This window comes from Glycine soja, chromosome 2 (assembly GCF_004193775.1).
Source record: "Glycine soja cultivar W05 chromosome 2, ASM419377v2, whole genome shotgun sequence".
NCBI classification, from domain to species: domain Eukaryota; kingdom Viridiplantae; phylum Streptophyta; class Magnoliopsida; order Fabales; family Fabaceae; genus Glycine; species Glycine soja.
The window spans coordinates 2,197,919-2,210,189 of NC_041003.1; the positions used below are offsets into that span (position 1 = coordinate 2,197,919).

The 12,271-nt window shown below is 33.3% G+C and overlaps 1 protein-coding gene across 1 annotated transcript; it reads left to right on the forward strand.

Moving 5' to 3' along the window:
- Positions 1-5,675: 5,675 nt before the first annotated feature.
- LOC114369436 (exocyst complex component EXO84A-like) lies at positions 5,676-11,770 on the forward strand. Its single transcript, XM_028326673.1, has 7 exons — positions 5,676-5,846; positions 6,883-6,980; positions 8,110-9,160; positions 9,444-9,923; positions 10,100-10,288; positions 10,535-10,671; positions 11,138-11,770. Exons 1-7 carry the CDS (start codon positions 5,676-5,678, stop codon positions 11,262-11,264), a joined length of 2,253 nt encoding a protein of 750 aa, XP_028182474.1. The 3' UTR covers positions 11,265-11,770.
- Positions 11,771-12,271: the final 501 nt, after the last annotated feature.

Consider the following 12,271-nt stretch of genomic DNA (forward strand, 5'->3'; position numbering starts at 1 on the left):
AAAGTTTCTAAAGAGAAATTTCTTAGTCTCATGAAGAAGACCAAGATCGTTAGTTGTAAGCAAGATATCATCAATATACAAAATTAGAAAAATAACCTTACTCCCACTGACCTTTAGATACATACACCGATCAACAGTATTTTCCTTAAATCTAAAGGAAACAATGGTATCATTAAACTTCAAATACCATTGGCGGGAAGCTTACTTTAAGACTGTATATTGATTTCTTTAGTTTGCACACCATGTGTTCCTTTCCCTCAACTAAAAACCCAATTGGTTGGCCTATATAAACATTTCTCCTCTAAATCTCCATTAAGAAAGACAATTTTCACATCCATCTGATGTAGCCCTAAGTCATAATGGGCCACTAATGCCATGATAATCCTGAAAGAATCCTTTCGTGAGACCGGTGAGAACGTCACATTTAGTCTTGAAGACCCATTTACAACCAACTCTTTTACAACCCTTTGGTAATTGTACAATGTCCCAAACATCATTATGTTCCATGGAATTTATCTCTTCTTTCATGACATTTAACCACTTTTTAGAATTATCATAGCTTACAGCTTGTGAAAACGAAACTGGATCATTATTATTAATGCTTAAGTTTGTTTCTATTTCATGTAAGTATACCACATAGTCATTCGAAATAGATGGTCTCCTTTCTCTTTGAGACCTCCTTAATGTTACTTCATGCAGTTCTTCATTATGTATCATGCGCCCATTATTGTGTTGTGCTTCTTCGTTATTGTTTGTAACAATAACTAAAGGAGCAATCATCTTACTGCTAGAGGCATAAGCTAAAAGGACTTGTATTCTAACTTCTTTAATTTCCACTTCTCGTGAAACTGTACTCCCACTGATTTCACCATTTTCAATGAACCTTGCATTTCCAGTTTCGAAAATTCTCATACTATGATTAGGACAATAAAACATATATCCCTTGTACTTTTCTGGATAACTAATGAAATATCCACTGATTGTTCTTGCATCCAATTTTCTTTCTTGTAGATTATAAATTCTTATTTCTGCTTGGCAATCCCAAACATGCAGGTGCCTTATACTAGGTGTCCTATTTATCCACAGTTCAAAAGGTGTCTTTGGAATTGCCTTATTAGGAACCCTATTCAACAAATATATGGCAGTTTTCAAAGTATACATTCACAAAGATATGAGTAAACTTGAATTGATTAACATACTCCTAACCATATCCATTAAAGTTCTGTTACGCCTTTATGATACATCATTTTGTTGTGGTGTACCAGGCATTGAGTATTGTGCACAAATGCCACGTTTCCGAAGAAGTTTAGCAAATGGACCTGGGTGTTGCCTAGTTTCATCGTGTCTTCTATAATACTCACCACTTTTATTAGATCTAATAATTTTCACCTTTCTGTTTAATTACATTTTTACTTCATTCAAGTAAATTTTTAAGGAATTCATTGCCTAAGATTTCTCATGCAATAAGTAGACATAACCGTAATGTGAATAGTCACCAATAAAGGTGATAAAATATCTTTCCTTTCCGAAAGAACTAACATCAAAAGGTCCACAAATATTAGTATGCACAATTTCAAGAAGCTGAGTGCTTCTTGTAGCTCATTTTTTTTGTATGTTTTGTTTGTTTTCCCTTGATACAATCCACACAAATATTTAGATCCGTAAAATCTAGATCAGGAAGAATTTCATTCTTTATTAATCTTTTCATCCTTTCTCTAGAAATGTGACCTAAACGTTTGTGCCACAAGAAAGCAAATCGTTCATTCACTAAACTACGTTTAGTGTCAACATTATGATGCAGAGTTAAAACAGTTTCAACATATAAACCACCTAATTTCAATTCATATAAACCATCACAAATAACACCAGTACCAATGAGATGATTATGCTTAAATAAACTGAAACATCCATTACCAAAATTAAAAGAGTATCCAATAACATTAAGTTTAGATAATGAAACTAAATTCCTAGATACACTAGGTACATAAAGAGTTTCTAGTAAATCTAAACGATGTCCAGTGTCGAGTTTTAAACAATAAGTTTCGACTGCTTCCATTGGAGCTTTCACTCTATTCCCCATGAAGATGAACTTCTTATTTGGGCTTTTGGTTTGGATTGTAAAGAATCTCTATATAATGTTAGAAACATGAGTCATACATCCAGAATTAATCCACTATGTATTATGGGGAACTTTAGTTAAGTTTGATTTAAAACATACATGAGCATTAAGCTCACCTTTCTTTTCGAACCAAGACTTACACTTTAGGCAATCCTTCTGGAGATGTCCTGGTTTCCTACAAAATTGACAATTATTGCCCTTTGATACCTTCTTCTGGATTTGTAAAGAGTCATCATTGATCTTTAATTATCCTTTACCTTTATCATGCTTCTTCATAAATTTCTTTCTAGCTCCTTGATTCCCTTGGTGGCTTACATAATAGACTGAGTGACTTCCTTGATTCTTAAGCCTTGTTTCTTCCTGAACTAACATAATGTGCAATTCATGCACATTCCATTTATCTTTCATGGTATTATAGCTCATTTGAAACGGGCCATACTCAGACGGTAATGAGTTCAAAATACACTGAATAAGAAAGTTCTCATTCACAGTCATTCCCAAGGTCTTTAGTCTTATTGCAATGCTTTTCATCTCAATGACATGTTCATACATAATACGTGAACCATCAAACTTCATGGTGGTCAATGTACTCATTAATGTCCTAGCAACAGACTTATCAGCTGTTTGAGAGCGCTCTCCCACTAATTCCATAAACTTTTTTAGCATTATCGATCTTAGGAAGAGTTATCTAAATATTGTCTACAACAGTCATTCTCATCAACATTAGGTTGAGTCTGTTATATTTTACTCAAACTTTATAATGAACTTTCTCTTCTTTGTTACTAGCATCAATAATAGTAATAAACTTCTATTCAAACATAGCAAGATCAAGATCCAAAACACCGAGGTGAAATTGGACTTGCTTATTCCAGTAAGAGAAGTTAAGCCCATTAAAATTGACACAGATGATACATGAAAATTCAGTGAATTGGTAACATGTATTACATAATAAAATTTACATAAATGTTTTGAGACATAAAATACATGTCATACATATGATTCATTCAGATAACAATCAATGTATATTGATGTTCTCCTTTGGGTGATACACCAACACACAACATACAAACATGATGATGCTAATAAAAATTCTTAACAATATTTGGAAATTAAATATGCACCAATTACTAGTATCTATTTCCTTCAGGTATATAAATAAAATTAATGATACACATAAATCGCCTACAATTATATTCATTAATTATAAGAATAACTAATCAACCTTTGGACGATCCATAAATGCCTTATAACAATGGATTTCAATTATCCATAAACTAATAATCATATAATTTAGCATCCATTATTCTATGAGTAATTGCAATAATCATTAATTTGGAATTAAATAACCTTATAAATTTGATCAATTTGGTGACTAACAAATTCAACATATATTTAATTCCAACCAAATATATATGGCTTAGACATACTTATTTCTATTAATAATTCATAGCCATTTTATTAATTTCATTCCAGGTCATAAAATAATATTCACATTTATTTATGTTTTGCATTCAAACACGTTCAAAGAAATATGCAACATATATATATATATATTTACGGTTACCAATAATTTTAAAGCATTCACGATAATTTAATTGCAGGGTATAAACTTAAAACTTTTAATCCTTTAATCACGTTTAACAATGGTATTTGGAAAAAAAATGAACATATGAGATTGAGAATAGCAAAATGGGGTATGCAAATAGCAATTTGAAAAGGAATATAAACGTACATACCGCGACAAAGAGAAGCCCTGCTTTTTGTTCAAGGACAAGAAAATAAAAGAAAACAGCCTATAGACTTTCTACCCACTTTCTTTCTTTGTGCATACTCGCAAAAGGATTCCGAAAGACAGTTTTAATATTCATAAAATTTCATTTGTGTCGCAGAAAAAAAATCCTAAATTTTATAATTAGGAGAAAAAAAATCCTAAATTTTATAATTAGGAGAAAAAAAATTTGGAGAAAATCATCATTAATGGAAAATCATGTAATTTTATAATCTTATTTTGATACCACATGCAAAATTATTAATGAGTTTTCTAGATTATCAATTATAGGAAATCTAACATATCTTGAAACCTATTATTCCAAAAAATAATAAATAAACAGATAATGCGTCCCTTTTTTCATAAACTTCTCTTCGGTATACTTTGATTTTCTTGAAAGAGGAGAGAAACTTGTTTCATATGGGTATCAATCCAGTTTTATAACCAGTATTCTCATAAGTAGCAGAACTTCTCCTATTTAATCCAGTTAAAATTCTTAACCCTTAATTATTTATTTATTAGTCTTTATTTAAGTCACATATTTCTCACATGAGACATTAATTCTAATACAATAATAAATAAATCGTCTCATAATAACGATCACATAACAATTATAGAATAAACTTTGAAACCAGGTACGAGGTCACTTTTAACACATGTTCAAGTTCATTCCACTTTGGTAGACAAGAAAATCAAGATAAAGATTCCCAATTGAGAACAATAAACAAGATGCTCAAGCAAACAAAAATTTTGATTTCAAAAAATACATAAGCTAATTAATTTCGATTGATTTTTCAAATAAAAAATTTAATCTCATAATTTAAATATTAATAATTAAGAAAAATTTCATTCCCTTTCAAAAAAAAAAAAGAAATTTTCATTTATAAAATTACTAGAAGTTATACCTATATACAAGAATACTCCTAGTAACTTTGCTTATTTGTTGTACGGGGATATTCCAGACTTTAAAGGTAGTACTTCTCTTTGAATGACGTGAATGTGGAGATATCTTACGTCAGTGTCACACCTATTGATTCTTTAGTAATTCAATGAGTCGAATATTACCTCTAAACTATTAGGAGTAACAAAGAAATAAAATTATTAGGAATACCTTGTGTAAGTACAAAAGTGATATGATTTTATACAATTACACGTGAAAATAAAATAAATTAATGAAATTATAACTAATTTATATATATATATATATATATATATATATATATTTATAAATTTATCATTTATTTAAATAAGATAAATAATAAACAATAATGTTTCTTGAGCACAACTTGTGCGTGCTTGAGTTTTATTCTTTAATAAATTTGATCTCTTGGCTGTTAAAAAAAGTCTTCAGATAAATGATAACATATATATTTTGATAGGAATCCAATACACATTTATATTAAATATTTCAAATAAAATTTAAATATATCGTAGACAATGATTATTATATGTTTAGTTTAGATAATTAAACAGACAACATCACTTGAAAAATAACAAAACAAAAACAAAGCAAGCATTACATTTACGAGTCCTATGAGATTGTTGCACTGCATGTTTGTCTCGCCTCTCTTCTCTTCTGCATACACACAACATTCCGGTCCTAGTTCGTCACATCACATATATCAATCTGATTATTATGACTTCCATTAGATTTTCTGTACTTTCATTTCGTCGATCGTTAATCCTCCATAGCCAATTGGAATATTGAACCTTCTGCGGCTTTTCGCAATTGCATGCATACAACATAACATAGACAACCACGTACGACGACAACAACAACAACGTAAAATGGATCAGTCACCATTCACGAGTCAGAGAGGATCTGTGTCATCCAGCATTGGAAACTCTGCAGAACTTGATGCCAATCTCACACTCAGCGATAAGCTCAAGGTTTTCAAAAGCTCCACCTTTGATCCCAATAACTATGTCGCCTCCAAATCACGCAGCATGAACGAGAAGGTCTCTATCTTTCCCTTACATTAATTTCAAGTTTTTAATGAGTTCCATTGCAATATTGGATAAATGGGTCTATTTGTTGATGACTGATCTGCATGCAATGAAAGAAAAATGATGAGAAATTCTATGCTATCCTTAGAAAAATTAAAGGGTTTTGGTTTATGGAGAAAGTTTCTCCTCTTCTTTCTCGTGTGGCATGTCTGAACACATTCAACTATTTGCTCACTGTATCAAAACCCTTAGATTTTTGGAAAATTATCCATGGACACTTAACACTAGATGACACTCAGAGAGAGAGAAGTATAGGTATGATAGGTGATATAATATGATAGAAAAGAGTGATAGAGAAATAATAGTTATTGATGGAATATATGATATGTATGAGTGTGTGTATATATATATATATATCATCACTCTTGGGTACCATTGCAACTCTCAAAATGATATCTTGGTGAGTGTAGGATAGACATGATACCCACGAGTCCCTAATGTGCATGTGAGAAGTGTGACTGTGTATATTATACGCCAATATGAAAAATTAAAAGCTGAGTTTTTAGTTGTTTGAAAAGTGTTGTGCTTAAAAGTACTTGTTTATGCCAAAAAAAAGGTTGAAGGTTTCATATGTCTACTATGTTAGATGTTAGAAACAATCCGAGTGGCAATCTATTTTTTCTTCAATTGAGAAATCCATGAGTTGCAACTTGCAAGTTCTAGCTAATTTAGACTCCTGCAGATTACAAATTTGTGATGCAAAAGTGTTAGACATTCATCCTATTCCTTGTAACAAGGAAAATGCAGGCTGGTTAAGTAATCCCAAAATCTCTAGAATTAAACAAGTTTTTTATGCTTTAAAAATGTAATAATAATTGTAATTTTTATGCCATGTCGTTCTCATGCAATGTATGCCAAGTGCCAAAATGATTCTTTGTAAATGAAGTCAGGGGATTATGGAAAAATAAAATTGTACTGTTTTTTGTCCATTTGATTGAAGAAATTTTGCTTCCTTCCTATTTCATCAATTTCTGTACACCGTTTACAGGAGATAAGACACTTGTGCGCTTATCTTGTTGATCTGAAGAAGGCTTCAGCAGAAGAAATGCGTAAAAGTGTTCTTGCTAATTATTCAGCCTTCATACGGTGAGTACACACACCCCAAAATTGCTAACTACATATCTTAGCTTTGTTGCTACGATTTCATATTCATATGCATCATATCTGAACTTCTGAAGGGATTTAAGCATTTCTATTTCATGATTTTTTTATTATGATGAGAATTGATCCACTGTCTTCCCTTCCAAAAGTTACTACAGATTGCATCATTGTCAACATGTCAAGTGGTTGTAGAAATTTAGAAACAGGTGTTTGTTCCAAAGTTCTGTCCCTATTTAAGTTTTGGTACGGGGATAGGTTTCTTAGGAGTTTGTAACTCTTTACCACTTTTGTAGTACATGAAAACACAATGTCTGATGCCAGCAGGCATCTACCAGAATAAACTCCAAGAAGTTTTCAGGCTTCTTTAATGAGGGAGGGACACATTCTGAAAATGTTTTTCCCTGATTTCTAGTACAGTGAGAAGAGTAAGTAGACGAGAGAAACTAAGAAGCTGAGCTGACTTTCAATTCTGTTACCCAAGCTTTTTTGTTCCGTTAGTAGTAAATTACATGCGGAAGTTAATTGAAGTGGAAAAAAAGGGGGAAAAACAGATTCTGTTGCATTAGTTGAGTACAAAATTGTAAGATACTGTTAGGGCACTGAACAAAATTATCAATGTGAAATTTGGTTTTCATTCCTTTGTTAGTTTTCAAAAGGTGATATTTCTAATATTTGAACATAAACATTGTCCTATATCTGCTCATAGTGTTTGCCACTAACAATTCCATGATTTTCTGCTGTGTTTTATTTGGTACAAGGTTTGCAACTTAAGCTTTTAGGTAAGGGTCCAAATCCAATAATGTTTCTTATAACTTTTGCTTCCTTATAAACATTGACCATGTATGACTCATGATGATTCGTGATTTTTATAACTTCCTTATACTGTGGTCTGTGGAATTCAATGATTAAACTTTGGACCACTCAGTCAGCAATATATTAACATCAATTCAAGGATCCACTTAAGAAATTTAAAATTTTGAACAAGGGGCCAAGAAGGTTTTGTGATTCTACCAAAAACTGACAAATCTATTGTCGCCTGATAATTAGGATATCCACTATCTCTAATCATGAGTATTATTGTCTTCATGACTATCTCTGCAATACTTTTATGCAGTACATCCAAAGAGATTTCAGATCTTGAGGGAGAGCTGGTTTCCATGAGAAATCTTCTAAACACTCAGGCTGCTGTAGTTCATGGTTTAGCAGAAGGATGCATGCTTAGTTCCATGATTAGTGGAAATGAAGATTCAGACATGGATGATTTACTAGATGAAAAAACAGATATATCCAATACAGAAAAATGGCTAATAGGATATTTAGAAACCCTTGAAGTTCTATTAGCAGAGAAAAGAGTGGATGAAGCTATGATTGCTTTGGACGAAGGAGAAAAAATGGCAAAAGAAATTAGTGAAGGGAAAACTTTAAGTTCAAGTTTATTCCAGGCATTGCAAGATGCCATTACTGAACACAGACAAAAACTGGCTGATCAGCTAGCAGACACTATCTGCCAGCCATCAACTCGCAGTGCAGAGATTCGATCAACAGCATTGGCATTGAAAAATCTAGGGGATGGTCCTCGTGCTCATACATTACTACTAAATTCTCACCAAGAAACATTGCAGCGTAACATGAAAAACCTTCAATCCAGCAATTCTGGTGGAGTTGGGGCATTTACTGCTACCCTTTCACAACTCGTCTTTTCAACCATTTCACAAGCAGCATCAGATTCTTTGTCAGTGTTTGCCGAAGAAGAACCTGCGTATACATCTGAGCTAGTAACTTGGGCCGTTAAACAGGTTGAGAAATTTGCTGTTCTCCTTAAGAAATGCATTCTTGCCTCTACAGCTGCTGCAGGAGGTTTGAGAGTTGCATCTGAATGTGTTCATGTTTGCATGAGTCACTGTTATCAGCTAGAGGCTAGTGGGCTGGCTCTTTCCCCAATCTTAACAAAATATTTTAGGCCCTTTGTCAAGCAAGCACTGAGCACAAATTTGAAAAGAATTGAACAAAGTAGTTCAGCACTAGCTGCCGCAGATGATTGGTTTCTTGCTTATACACCAACCAGCAGCAGGCATTCTGGGCTACCTCCATCTTCTTCTCACAGTAACCTAAGTTTCCAACCAAAGCTTTCAAGCAGTGCTCACAAGTTCAACTCCATGGTTCAAGTAATTACTTACTTTTTTGGTTCTCAAATTTATTTTTTGTTGTCGCAATTGTAAGGTCTTTTAACATAATTTTTCAATTGTTTCCGTTTGAAAAAAATTTCTCAAAAATCCATCGCTCAGTATCCTATAGTAGTTTGATAGCATTGATGTTACTAGAAATTGAGATAGCAAAATGAGAGAGTATAATATTGGAAAAATTCATCAAGAAGCTTCTTTCTTTCACTCCTTGCCTTTATATATCTTTGCTCAAGATGCTTAATAAAGTTTTCTGTTATCTGAATAGGAGCTATTTGAAGATGTAGGACCTCTTGAAATACTACAATTGGACATTCTTGCAGTTGAAGGCCTTATACAAGTGTTCAACTTTTATGTCAATTTGCTAATAAACGCATTGCCAGGTTCAGTGGTAAATGAGAATCTGGAAGGGCACAAAATTGTTAAGATTGCAGAGGCCGAAGAACAGCAGATAGCATTGCTGGCTAATGCAATGTTGCTGGCAGATGAGCTGCTCCCGCGTGCTGTCATCAAGCTTTCAAATAGCACCATAGGTGATGACTCTCAGAGGAGAGGATCAGACAAACAGCGTGAACTGAAGAAAAGGCTCCAACGGGAAGTCGATCGCTTGCGGGACAGCTTTTGCCGGCAACATGCTCTTGAACTTATCTTCACAGAAGAAGGAGAAGCTCGTCTAAATGCATTAATATATTTGGGAATGGATGGTAATGTAGAACAACCTGAATGGTTTCCTTCTCCTATTTTTCAGGTAAAATGTGTAACAGAAAAGGATGCTTCCTTTGATGCTAAGTTGTTTATTGTTATGCCTTTGAATCATTATAACACGCTTTCTCTTTAGTACTCAGATACAAGCATCAATAGAAACATAGTAGTAGTATCTTTGTTTAATTATAAGGTTTATCATTTCCTTCATATATTGTTCAGGAGATTTTTGCAAAGCTTACCCAAGTGGCAAGCATTGCAGCAGATCTGTTTGTGGGAAGGGAAAGATTTGCCACTGTTTTATTGATGAGACTCGCAGAAACAGTGATTCTGTGGCTTTCTGATGACCAAACCTTCTGGGAAGAGGTTGAGACAGGATCAACGCCTTTAGGTCCCATTGGCCTTCAACAGGTAGTCACTTGAAATGAGTTTATAGAGTTATTTGTTGAGAGCGGCTCAAACTTATTGTAAATTAATCTGTGCTCTATAAAAAGCTGCTACAATAATGTCTGCTATAAACATTTAAAAAGTTGCTTTTGATACCTGTTTTTAGAAGGTAGTTTATGAAGGATATACTGAAGACATTTTTTTAATGCTTAGGACTTAAGATCACTTACCAAAAATAATATCCGACTCACCGTTAGGTCATTTGTGCAGCTTTATTTAGATATGCAATTTGTGATGATATTTTCATCCCAAGGCCGTTACTTATCTCGTCATTTGCATCAAGCTATTAAAAACATTATTGAAAGGGCTATTAATGCTGTTGCCGCTACAGGTCTAGATCCCAACAGGTACATCTATTTAGCTTAATACTATGTTTGAATATCTAATGCTAAGTAGAATGAAATAGAATAAAGTGGAGTAGAATGCAATGAAGTTATCGTTCTCTTGTTTGAAGTGCAATGGGAAAAAGAAAGTTGTTCCATTCCATATCTCCCAAATTTGTGGGAAAGAGAAGAAAAAGAGAGATATTGGATGGAATAAGATGGGAATTCATCATATCCTATCCCAATCCTATTCAAACAATCCAAATAAAGGAATCTGGTATCAATACATTCTGTGTTGCTTCATTCCATCACCTTCCATTCCAAACATGGGTGCATATATATACTCATATTGAATATCAATGGAAAGAAACTAGAGAGAAAAAAGTAAAAATATGTCTTGACCAACACCATATAAGTACATTTATGATGTAATTAACCATCTTTGTTGTATACTGCTGCTTCATACTAATTAAGAACCTGTGAATGGCAGTGTCTTGCCCGAGGATGAATGGTTTGTTGAAGTTTGCGAAATAGCTATTAAGATGTTAACTGGGAGAGCAGTCTTTGACAATGTAGAGGGTGATGTTGCTAGCCCCACTTCATCTGTCCAAACATAATCAATGTTATTAGTCCATTCTCATGGAAAAATTACAGTTCATCCACTTGTAAATCTTGGCACATTATAGAGAGCAGAAGCGAAATAAGACATTGAAGTGAAACAACTTCATGTTTATCATCTAGGCCACTACATGATCACGTTACTATGATAAATGGAGCATGTTATTGCGGTGCTTTTCAGTGTTCAAGGAATGTGTTTCACTTCAAACTTTTGTGGATGAATTGCATTAAATCTGTGTGCATTCCCATGCTACAAGTGTCTACATTGCAGTCATGCTAAAGGATGCAGAAGATCAAGATCTAATGTTAAGTCTGGCCATACCATCTTGTGAACTTTGGTTGATAAATCACGAGAATTTCTAGAACCCAAAAACTGCTACCAGGGCCTTCAGGTTTTGGATTCATTGTAGGCTTGTAGCTACTTGTATATTACTCTTTTCAGTATAACCATAGCCAATTGATTAGTTTTAGAGATTCCAGGCATTACTTTTCTCTTAATAAAAAATTTGACCTATTGATTAGTTTTAGAGGATGAATGGTTCGTTGAAGTTTGTGAAATAGCTATAAACTAAGATTCCTCGTGCCTATGTGAGAGTGTATTTTGACCCGATCAAACTTCAGCAGTGAATCTTTTGAGAAGTTTGCCTGTTCTTTTTATAAGAAGACTCCTTCTACGTTAAATTCATTTTAAAAAACAAAAAATACTCTCAATTACTTAACATATTTTAGTCAATAAACAATAAATCAATTTTTTGAACTCTTTTCATAAGTATAGGAGAAAATCACAAGCGACAACTATTTCTGTAATATCCTTTACTTGTTTGTATGAAATGGAAAATATTATTAGTTAAGTAAAGATATTTTAAGTAGGTAAAGATACTTCTTAGATTTCATCTTGAAACCAATTGACATTAAGTAAAGTTGTCCAAGCGAAAGTGAAGACGAGGTCCCAAGGTCTAAGTAAAGTTGCCCAAGCGGAAGTGAAGGCGAGGTCCCAGGTCAGAGC